Source organism: Eutrigla gurnardus (genome assembly GCF_963514095.1).
Source record: "Eutrigla gurnardus genome assembly, chromosome: 13".
Classification (NCBI taxonomy): Eukaryota; Metazoa; Chordata; class Actinopteri; order Perciformes; family Triglidae; genus Eutrigla; species Eutrigla gurnardus.
Window position 1 is genome coordinate 20,212,844 of NC_139936.1, and position 12,210 is coordinate 20,225,053.

At 44.9% G+C, this 12,210-nt stretch overlaps 1 protein-coding gene across 2 annotated transcripts in view; it reads left to right on the forward strand.

The window, feature by feature from the left end:
- Positions 1-99: 99 nt before the first annotated feature.
- kremen1 (kringle containing transmembrane protein 1) overlaps positions 100-12,210 on the forward strand; it is a 55,276-nt gene continuing 43,165 nt past the window's right edge. Inside the window, exon 1 of one of the 2 annotated variants that reach the window (XM_084025544.1) lies at positions 100-459. In XM_084025544.1, coding sequence (XP_083881670.1) covers positions 381-459 — 79 coding nt within the window. In that variant the 5' untranslated portion in view covers positions 100-380. The remainder of the gene's footprint in view (positions 460-12,210) is intronic. The other variant, XM_084025543.1, reaches the window with a different exon arrangement.

Here is a 12,210-nt window from a genome sequence, read left to right on the forward strand (position 1 = left end):
GCTGCTCATTGCACCACTGGGTCCACCCTCTAACCCCAGCAGCGCCACCCTCTCTCCCTCCTCCTCTCCCTCCTCCTCCTCCTCCTCCTCCTCTGTTCTTTCCGCTGCTTCCTAGCGCTGCAGGTTGAATCTATTGCCCCTATTTCCTGTCACATGGGTTGGAAATAGGATCCCTGCTCTCTACTATCTGTTCCCGTCTTCGTGGTGTCAGTGCAGTCGTAGCTGTAGGTTCAGCCTTGAAGTTCAGGGACTTTGAACGCCGGCCGAAGAGCGACTCCTGCACCCGGACCGCCAGTCAGTCCGCCAGCCCGCCGGTCTGCGCATCCGTCCGTCTCGGCTGCGCTTCACCTGGGAGCCACTTCAGACTCTTTAATCGCACGATGGATTCCTGGACAGCCACCTCCGCTCTTCTTCTCGCTGGGGTTATTTCTTCCGCGGCTTTAAGTGTCTTCGACACCGGTGAGTCAAACTTTTCTACCCGTCGTTTTCGTCTCCCCCCCGCAGCATGTATTGTATTCCGAGATCATATCTGCGTACAAGCGTCTCTAATGTGTCTCTTTTGCGCACCGGACAAGTTGCTATCCTGTCAGACATTGTGCAACAGTCCCCGGGACGCGCGTTGGTGTTAGTGTTCTGGTGGTGTTTTACTACGTCTGCTGGTAGAACATGGACACGGATTGCAGTCGCAGGAACTTCATTCATAGTTTCGCCGTCTCGGTCCCACTACGACGCTGCTTCGCAGACTGCACTATGTCTTTCCTTGTTTACAGAGGGCGGCCAAAGCCAAACGAAAAGGCTCATAAGTGATGTAATGTGAGCGGGGTGACGGGTCTGATGAGGGGACAGATTCAGTTGTACCCCCACACTTACAGGGCAAAACATTTGTGTTTCAAACCACATCCGAATGCGTCCTCAGACTGTGGAGTCACCGTGACAACAACAACCCCGACAAACATGGGAGGGGGGACATGTCGATGTCAACAAGGATGCGGCGGGCTCGTCACCCGAACCAGCAGCTTTTACGCACCGGACTCTCCGGCGCATCCCGCGCCTCTAGTCCCCGCTGTGTTTACCTGTTCTGCATCAGCTGCCTTTCAGTCCCACATGCGGCCTTTTTCATCCCGTTAATGGCAGACGGTGTCTTTAACCTCCAACATAATAGGCTCATTGCGGCATTACTGTTTATTGCGTCTTTAATTGAACCGTATAGGCACCAGCACCCCTGGGCGCCCCCTCTCAGCTCACTCACCCGATCGTCACTCTAATTGACCATCACATTCACGTTACACAGGGATATGATCGCGTCCGTCTGCGCAGCTTCAAAGTTTCGGCCGGATCCCCGACGCGAAGCTGGATATTCTCGTTTGAATGTGAAGATCTAATAACGATGACCACACAAACCGAGCGTCTCCTTGCTGTAATTTGCGCCGCGTTTCATGTCGAAGCAGCAAGCTCTCGTGCTTTCCTTTTTAATTTTTTTGTCTCTTAATTATACCCTTGCATTTTAAATTAGAGGGTCCGCCATCTGGCCTAGTGCGTAAGTAGTCCCATGTGTACCTATGTATTAACAAAGTATTTAAAGCAACGGTATTCCCCCTCATAACACTGGGGAGGAGGGGGAGAAAAAAAGGGTCAAGACTATGTTTTCGTTGAAGTCAGCTGTGCCATATTTACTGTACAGTAAAACAATCGTGCGGTCTCGGAGAAGTCGGTTTCTAGTAAAGACTTGTGAAGACTGTGATGCACTCTTTCCCCTGATGTTAAAACTGTTCAGGGCAAACTTAATATGAAACGCAACACCCAAAGTAAAGCCCCTCCCCACTGTTTGATTGTTCACTTCATGATGTTATTACACTATTTTCTTATTTGTCTGAGGCCATAATTGAGTTCTATAAAATTTGTTTTTACAAAAAATGCGTTGCTGGTGCATCCTCTGAAACTCCGGCAGTGTTATGTATGTTAAATGTGAGTGAAATGAAAAGTGATTGAGCCTCAAAATCAAAGGTTGATGGCTCCTTTCCAGCACAGGAGTTACATTTATGGTGGATGGGTGAAAGGCATTCTGGTAAATGGTAGACGAGGCAGGTTTGGGGGAAAGTGGGCTGCAGAATAAGTCCTGGATGACTGAACTGTCAGAAGAATCCCAGGCACATCTGAGATGTTAGTAAGAGGTCAAATCCGGGCGTCTGCAAATATGAATCCTTAAACACAGCGGAGTTTGCTGCTAAAGCTGCTCACACAGCAGCTTATTAATGCTCTGCAGGGAGCGAGACGCTGTTGTTTTGTGACTCGTGTCTATACAATCATAATGGAGTGCTTTCGGTGTCCTACTGGACTGCAGCATTGCATTAAGTAGAAGTGTTTTTCATCTTGTGCCAATATGCGCAGAGTGGTACCAACGTGCCCACACACACACACACACACACACACACACACACACACACACACACACAGATGTATGCTAGAGCTGCAACAGCTAATCAATCAGTTGCCAAATATCCAATTTACTGCCAACTATTTTGATAATTGATAAATCAACTTTTTTTTTTAATAAAAAAACCCCAGCTTTTTAGATATTGAATATTTTCCAGTTTATTTAATTATCTGTGACCGAAAACTGAATGTCCTTCAGTTGATGATGTCATTTTGGCTTTTGGCGAACACTGATTGACATTTTTCTCCCGTTTTCTGACATAACCAACAGATTCATTAACAATGAAAATAATAGTTGGTTAGATATTGGTTGGTTGCAGCTGCAGCAGCTAAGTGCCTTTATCTGAAACATGAGAACGGCCTCTTCTTCCGCACACAGATCGGCATGTTAAACCACAGATCTTTTATGTGCACATTTCTCTCACCTGAACTCTTCAGAGAGAAACTCATCAAGACTCCCACATGCTTGTGTTGTCTGACTTGCTCACTTGGCAGCGGCTGCGCCCCCCCCCCCCTTTGCACAATCGTACACACAAGTGGAAGCTGAATCCTTTCAAAGCTGTCACGATGAGGCGTAATTGAGTTGCTCTGTAAGCCGGTAACGATGTCGCTGACGCTGTTGTTGTCGTGAGCAAGCTCGAGCTGCTTCATCAGCGGGGAGTTTTTTGTGTGCTTGGGATCCGTGTACCGGCCTCATCGGCAGGACGACAGTGGGGGCCAGTGGTGAGAGTTGTGGTGAGGGTCTCACAGTGCACCTGCATGTATGCCTTTTGCTTACAGAAATGGTGCATCACTGCTTACATAAACATGAGGCAGCTGTTTCATGAAGCTGTGAGGAGTCACTGTTATACTAAGGTGGCTCACCGTTAAAGTGACCCCTTTATCAGCACGGTGAACAAGCTGTTTCCTGTTATTACATGAAGGGAAATAACCCTCTCTCCATCGTCCCCACCAGGGATCAGGGGAGGATTAAAGGAATAGTTTGACACTTTGTGAAATATTGGTATTGGCTTTCTTGCGTGAGATAAGAAGATTTGTTAAATATCATCAGCTGGTTAGCTTAGCTTAGCACAAATAATGGAAAGAGGAGGCTGTGCAAAAACTTAAGTGTAAATAATGACGACTTCGAGGCAAGAAATCGCCAGGTACATATCACCCCTGTAAAATATTGTTAAAAATGTTTACACTTTGGTTTTTGTATGTGTTAAAGGGACATTGTGTAGGATTTGGCAGCATCTTGTAGTGTGGTTGCAGATTGCAACCAACTCAATACCCCTCCCTCCTCCCTTTCCCTGTAATATTGAAAGGGGAAATTGCTTTTATTGAACTGTGTATGCAACCTGTAGGAGATCGTAAGAATGCATTGCTTTTGATTTTGAGGTTCACAAAGCAAAAAGGTCAGCAACAACTGATCTGTCTGACTTTTTGCAGTCATGAATAATATATATGAAAACGCTGTTTCGACAGAGTTTTTTTCTCTTACATTTTAAAGGAAAACAATTAGCTTTGGTTGTGTCGAGCTGAAGCTTGAAAAGGGCACGCTGTGATATTTTGGCAATGTGGAGTGCACTCTCATTATGTGATCACACAAGACAGAGCTGTCAGGAATAAGGCCAAATAAAGACGACATAAGGTTAATACCAGACGGTGCTCGACCATCTGAACTGTGGACTGATCGGAGAAGGTGTGCGTTCCTTATGAGCTTTCTTTTCATTGCAGTCTTTTCCATGTCTCTCCTTAACCAGACATGCATGAAATGACTTGTAAGGACATAGAGAGAAAGATTTGCAAAGACGCTGAGTGCCGTGAGGTCTCTTATCAAAGCGAACTCGCCACATGTAAATCTTCCCGATTATTTCCAGACCAGATTTTTAAAGCTTTTTACGATCGTTCAACGCTAGCACTGTTCTTCCCTGCATGAAGCATTGCTGGCACCAAATGGAGTGATGGGGTGGATATATGACAGCATGTGTTGGGATTTCTTCTTTGTAGCCCTGACATGCATATAAGCTGCTGCATAAACTGGCAACCCTATGTTTTGTCTGGCAACTCCGCTCTCTTTCCTGCCCTCTGTCTGATCGCTGTCCAGCAGGGCACGGTGTTGGCCCCAACTCTGTCAGGATCATCGGCCGCAGACGGAACTGGGAGTCGCAGTAGGTTTAAAACACTGCACGAAGCCCTGAACAGTAGCACACGCAGAGGTTCTGGTGTAGTTTTCGATGCTGGCAACAGTCGTACAGCCTGTGTGCGTTCACAGTCAGCTGATGTGTGATTGATAGGAATCTACAGTACATGTGTTGTTATTTTTAAATGTTTGGCTTAACATCAAGTCAGAGCACATCGACTATGTTTGTGCATGTGTACTGTGTATATATATCTACCTGTCAGTGAAAAGCTGGGGAAATGATGCCAGGAGCTTTTCAATATTACCATGCATAGTTCTCCTTTAGTACACGTGCAACATATAAATCATCTGTATTATCATTTATTGCTTTCTGTTGAGAGAACAAAACACTTTATGGACTTCTTGTCCCTATTAGATTCAAAATATCCAATGTTGATTCTGTTTTTTTCTTACAATAAAGTCTAAAAGTAGTGAAAAATGGCTCAGGGTAACTTCTTCAAATGGTTTGTTTTTTTCAAACACTCAATATAAAAAGATATATAACAAAGTAGCCAACGTTCTCACATTAAGGAAGCTATTAACAAAACATAAACGTTTAACATTTAGCCTTTCAAAAATTGCTCAGACAATCGATTAATCAGCTAATAATTTGAGTGAAATTCAAATGTGAGGCAGCTGTTGCCATCTGGAGCCCCTATAAACTTCCAACATTCCTGCTTTCTATTTTAAAGGGGCCACGTCAAATGCCAAACTGAGAGGTCTCACATCGTCCATCTGATGTACCTCCTCACACACGCACACACACACACACACACGCACACACACACACACACACACACACACACACACACACACACACACACACACACACACACACACACACACAAATCACTTTCTTTGTCCATTCCACAACCCTCCCTCAAACAGCCATTCACCATATCCGTCTCGACTTAATCCACTCTCAACTTGTAACCACAGTCCATACAGTGCAGTTTAGTACTGGTCTCCATCAACCTTTCTAACCCCTGAGACAGAGGGATCTTTGTGAGCGTGTGTGTGTGTGTGGGCGTGTGTGTGAGAGAGGTGCTCTGAATCGTCTGCCTCGAAAGATAATAACAGACCATCTTCAACCACGATCTGAGGAAACACGAGCTTGTGTTGGTTGAGGTGATCGCAATGGAGCGCTGGTTTGAGGAGACACCGTGGGTTCTTAAAGATTTTAACATAAGGCCTTTCGGTATGCGGGTATACCCTCTGTGCTCAGTGTGGGGAGTGTCAGAGGGCATTATGGGAAGAGGGCACATCGGGTCTGGATCTCAGATGTGGGCCGTGCGGTCCCATAGCGCTTTTCCGGTTCAGAGATCGAGATGGAAACCTCTCTCTGGTGAGCTTCTGTGCTGCAGATGCAAGTTCAGACAAATCATGAGGGTAGATCGGTGAACTGTCCTTTAGTGTGTGTGTGTGTGTGTGTGTGTGTGTGTGTGTGTGTGTGTGTGTGTGTGTGTGCGCGTGTGTGTTTGTTAGGACCTAACTATAAGAGTTGGGCTGATTTTCTCCGATCTGGTTCGGTGTACGGGGCTAAACCGGTTTGATTTATGCAAACCGGATGAGCCCGCATTTGTCCTTATGACACATTCTGGTATTTGGATTTTCACTAATGTTGTAAACTGGTTTATTAACTGCTACTTTTACATTTCTGGTATGAAAATGATATTCCGAGTCAGAATGCGACCTTGTATAGTAACCAGTGGGAGTTTTAGACTTTCAGAGACAAACACAGAGGTAAAAAAAAAACAGTTTTTAGGCTTACAATTGTCTGGTGGCGATAAATACTGACGGAACATCGTTTTGTCATTTACATATACTTGCTTGTACATAAAAATAATATATTTGCCTGCAGGAGATCGTTCTGCTTCTTCATTTTGCGCAACGTGTTGAGTCACTACTGTATTCCAAAAACAGCTAAATATGTGAAAGTGGGTTTTTTCTTTAGGGTTCTTATAGAGGCAAACATTTCTAAATATATTTACCATATATATATAACCATTAATCCATTTTGTTGTTCTCTTATTCTGACTTTTGAGATAATGTGAGTCCCTCGCCTTCCATTCAAGGGCATGCAAACGTGCCCGCATCAATCACAGGACAGAACCGGTGACACGTGGTTGCCTTTACTGCCTATTTTCTCATCATTCATTGGAATCATGAAGACGCTGACAAATGGGTTAACCTCCCTAAAACTTTTGTACACTCTGTAAAACTTTATGCTCCTTTAAATGTCCTTTGGGTTCAGTCAGTACAACCCGGTTGTTTCTATAGCAAACCCAGTCAGCCTGTCTCCTCTTTTTGTTGAGTCCATTCATAACCAGCTGCACACAAGCCCATATGGCACCCTCATGAATCTTCAATGGAATATGCCCCAAGAAGTTAAGTTTAGCGAGACAACCAAACACACCAACAAAAGCCAACTACGCGTATCGACTTCAACTGACACTGGGACCTCAAGGTGACCAACATCCGACCAGACTATGTAGTTATAGTGCAGCGATGCTACTTTGCTATTAACTCTCCTACACAGGAGGTAACACATGCGCTAAAGTAGGCAGCTAGGTCACCTCGCAAACAGCGTTACCCGAATGAAAATAGCAGAAATTTGAGATCAAATTCTTTTAAACGCTACTCATAATATGTTTACTGAGCAGTGCTAAACACTTTATTACATGTTACAGTACTCACTAACAGCATAATATGTTGGTTTTCTGTTCAAGTACTTGGTTACTTTTTCATGAACGTGATCTGTTACATCATGATGTTATGCGTGTGAAGAAGCATGTACTCTAAATTAGTAAATTATAGTCCCATTCAGAGTATGAATTATGCTTTGGGGTGTGGCTAGCTTGTCAATGACCAGTTGTCCGTGTTTTCATCTCACATCTTTCAACCCTTTCACAGCGTGTCTTCACTTCATGAATAATGATTGTAGCTTCAACTTTCCATTAAACAGTCAGTGAGAGATGATTTAGACAATTTTTCAGACGTGTAGGAATTACTCCCATCTAGTGGTGAAATTGTATTTTGCATTCAAACGAATAGTGCTCTCTAGCACATCTGTTTGTTGCAACTATGGTAGCCATTATGTACCAAGAAGGTATGACAACATGTTATCCAATAACACTTCAGCAGTATCCTTCGCCTGTATCCGAAATTCGTGTGCCGAGATCCGTGCACTCCATAAAAGTCGCTATCTGCCCCGGGGGAGAGTCGGTCCTGCATGTGCACCCTGCGCGACCTGAAGCTCTGTTTTCATTCACGCTGGCTCTGAACGAAATCACGTTAGGCATCATGTCCCTTCTCGGCGGTTTAAGTCTTCGAAATAGCGGAACGCCATGGAAGCCTCCTGAGGACTTACCCGTCCCAATGTTAATACAAATAAGAAATTCTTTACTTACGAGGATAAATCAGATACATTATACACTAATGAGGACCTATTTATGAATGAAGATATTGATTTTAGCTAGTAAATTACTTAAAATGTTACATTACACTGTCCCTTTAAGCTTGGTGGTTGAAAAAACATGCACATGGTGTTGGCCAATTTTCTTTTTCTTTTCTGACATTTAAAAGATTGAACAATTATTCAAATAAAATCTGAAAAATAACGCCACCAGGGTCACCTGGAGGAGGAATAACCGGCGAGGTAATCTAGGTAGATTATAAACTAAGCCATAGCTGATTGCATAAACCTCCAGGTATGGGGCTGCAGTGACAGTAACACCAGCACACAGTAGCTACTTAGCAGTGACACATCCTTCAGTCATTGAGAAACCAGACATGGAGAGTAGAAAGCCTTTAATGGAAGAAAAATAGAGCAGAACATTTTCCTATTTTGCATATCCCAACACTCATGATACTCAGCGTGCCTTGACTTGTGAAGACAGGCCAAAGTTTTAAAGAATTCCATCATTTACTGAAAGTAAGGATGAATCTGGTGCACAGTTGGCAACACAAGGAGAGAAAAAAATGCTCTTGGTCAGAAGTGTGTGTTTCTGTGTAGCTGCTGCCCATTTACTTCCTGTTGACCTCTGGGTGGTGCCCTGTGAAGGTTAAGTTGCTGGCAGTGCCCTTGTTCTTCCATGCGAAGGGACCTCACTGCCCACAAATCCGCTAACCACTACGACAGAGAAACAGACCTAGTTATTACAAACACAATCATGCTTATTATCGTGCCACTTAGATTCGGGTCCTGTCGTGTTCAAAGGCTCACATTCGTTTAATCAAAGTGCCTCTCTCCGTGTTGTTCCCCGCTCTCTCCATTTCCAACGTTTGAACTTCTGCTGCGTGCAACGCTTTTCTTTTTTTGTTTTTCCCTTCTCACCACCTGCTCAGGCAGTTGGTCGGGCGACCCAGCATGCAAAGCAGCCAAGGCGGGATCTCTGGTGGTGAAGGTGGCCAATGGGTAGCACCCCTCTTGGAGGTTGATGAGGCTTGACGGATGCAATAGCCATATAAAGCTGCAGAGCGGCGAGAGAAACGGGCGTCCCCCAAAACAAAGTGGTGCAATGTTGTGTCGCTCCAGTTCCTGATCCACGAGAGGCGGTCCCGCGAGACAACATGGAATTAAGCTGTCAAGCTGTTGCTGGCTGTACACAACTGTCAGGCTCGAAAGAGATAAACAATGTTGAGGTGGGAGAGTGCACTCATGTGGCCGGACTAGTGGTTTGTGAGGTTTTGGGACTCAAAGGTCAGTCAAGAGTGGTCAGACTATTTTTCTGAATGAGTTGCGACATGTTGGTTTTGGACGGAGCTCCGTAATGCAATGTAGCCTCTTCTTCATCTCAAACTATCGAGATTGTTCTCCCTCTCTCGAAAACAGATTCACGCCGTTCTTCCCTTCCCCTCGTTTTGCACATTTTAATACCATTATGCATGAGCTGTCTTCCCAGGCCCCTATGTGCACCTTGACATTTGCATATGCATGAGGAGACCCACTCCACTCTATGCCAAATGACATTCTCTCCGAGCTTTGCCGGAGCCCTCTGCTGCAGTCGGATTCCATCAGCTGGAACACACTCCAGGGCGAAGGGGTAAATCAAATAGTGAGAGAACAGTAATGGAATACCATAGAGCCTGACGTTCTTCTATGAATGCCATTAACTCTCAAAAACAATTGTTGTCATTATCAAAACTCTATTTAATTCACGGCAAATGGAATTTTAAAGGTTTTAAGGCCCCCGAGCGGGGAGTGTCGGATGCATGAAAACATAACACAAAATAGAACTTTCTTCCTCAATGCTGGAGTTGAATGCTGACGTGAAATCAAAATAGCTGTTATCAGCTCTGGGCGTCTTGATAAAAGAAAGTGCAGCTTTGCTATTCCCTTACAGCGTTCATTTGTTTTTGCATTTCAAGGAGAACAGGAAAAACATAAAGCCGATTAGACTTAAGTTTGATTTGTTTTGGTACAAGTTCAAAACCATTCTGGCCTCCTGTCCCGGTGTTTCTCTTTTCGTACTATTAATACCGCTTTTGACGTAGTATGATTATGTCAAATTAGCTGTTATCCGTTCTTTGATTCAAACATGTAACATGTTCCAAACATCTCGCCAGTGATTGGTCGGTTGTTTTTGCAAGAATCTCCGCAGTCTGAGTTTCAAAGCAACCATGTATTTTTGTGGTGTCACATTCAATTCAGAGTTTTGAGAAGCGTAACCAAGAACATAACGGGAGGATATTGAATTGCTACTGTGTGAGACATGACCTGTCCGGTGAACTCAGTTCTTTTTATACTGCAGTTATGGTTGGTCCAGGGCCACTGAGGTCTTCGCTCTACTGCGGTGGAGTAATGGCAACCACTGTAAATAAATGGAGAGTAATTTCGCTGGTGAGTCCCGGGGTCTGGTTTGTGTCCAGCTGCAGCAGTTTGTGGCCGAAGAGGCAAATTGTCGCCTTTCCTCCATGCAGGAAACGCCCACAGACAGCACTGATTTGACAAGGCCAAGCAAGTGGACATGGCTAAGTGGACAGAGCAAACATTTGGACAAGTGAAGGGAGCAGACGTAGCTAAGTGGACAGCAAACAAAGGAACAAAGCCAACGGCGGGCAGAGCTGAGAAGCCGTGACAGGGAAATGTGCAGTGGATCAGGGAGCGCGGAACAGAGGTTGGACGACGTGTTTCTGTGTGGTCGTTTTTTGAAAGAATATGAAAATAAATGTGCATTAACTGAGCTTAAACAGTTTATGAACCCTACTTTACAAACAGGAACATCTCAGTTGACCGTTTTCACAAACAGCCATTGTCCCTCCAGCAACGGAGCCAGTGATATCCCCTTGCAATGCGAGGCCCTTTGAAAGAGGCTTGAACTCAAAAGGGGTGAAACCCAAGTCGCCAAGGGGCCCTGATTTAGTTGTCTGTCCTGCATCGAAGGTGAACACAGCTCCCCTAGGTGAACACAGAAAGGCCTGGATCCACAGCAGCCTATGTGGCACCGGCCCTCGAAAAACGCCAACTGAGCGGACTGGTCACACTCGGCCGATGCCATGAAACAGAATCTGCCGGCCCTCAATAGATCCTCCGTAATGGATCCCGTTCTCAGGGAGGCCAATGGGATGCCCCCCTGTCTTTTACCAGAGCCATCTGGTTCCCAGTACTGCTGCTCTTCCCACAGCCGCACAAACCGCAGTGAAAAAGGATCGCTTTCACAATCAAGATCAGGAACTGGAGACGTGGCTGGTTAAAAGTGGTCTGAATGTTGAGCGCCGTGGTCCCCTCTGCAGCAGCCTATTGTGCTGTTGTTATTGTGTCCTTAGAAGTGCACTCCATTGCGGTTTATCTGACAACCTTTTGTGATTTGATGTGGTGGAAATGTGCCCTCTGTTCATACTCTGACCAGGTCAGTCAGACAAGATAATTAAAAAACAAAGATTCAGAGGGGTAAAATCCACCAATTGAGAAGTGCACTTTGGTGATAATGATCGCGGATTGTTCTGAAGCAAACAACAGGCGCAAAAAACAAAGGAGAGTTGCTCCAACAGCATACGTGGATTCAAAGTGTAAAAAAAAAAAAAATCTTAATAAGTCAAGGAATGCTGGCGGAACAGACCAATGTCTCCATCTGTATTTTACAAAGTCAGACAAAACAAACACGCTGGTGCCTTTTCTCTCATATGTTTGCCACTCTCTCCAGGCGAGCTTGCTGGAGATTCATTGGATGCAGATGGGAGCGTGGTTGTGCTCCACACATTGGGCCTGTTCCTCCACCACTGCATGCAACAAGTAAAAGTCAAGTTAAACCACAGTATTCAATATATATCTATTACTATTCTTTCATTGTTGCCTCCCGGCCGTCTAATTCCCTGTGCTGCACAATGGGTGACTGAAATCCAACACGGCTCTGCTTTAGTTCCGTTTAATCGCAACGCTTGGCTCTAAGCCTCACACCGAAGATTTGATCAACTTAAGTCCCAATTTCCACTAACCATGTTGGTCCAAATCTGAAAAGGGGCTTCAGAGCTGCCTTTTAAAGCTCCGGATTCCCAGGCCGACGTGACACTCTGTCTTTTGCGGTTGGAGTCTAGAGGATATCCAGACAGATTGACAGCTAGAGTCTAATTTTTTTCTATCCTTCTAGTTTTGTGAGTTTTTTTGCAGCCAG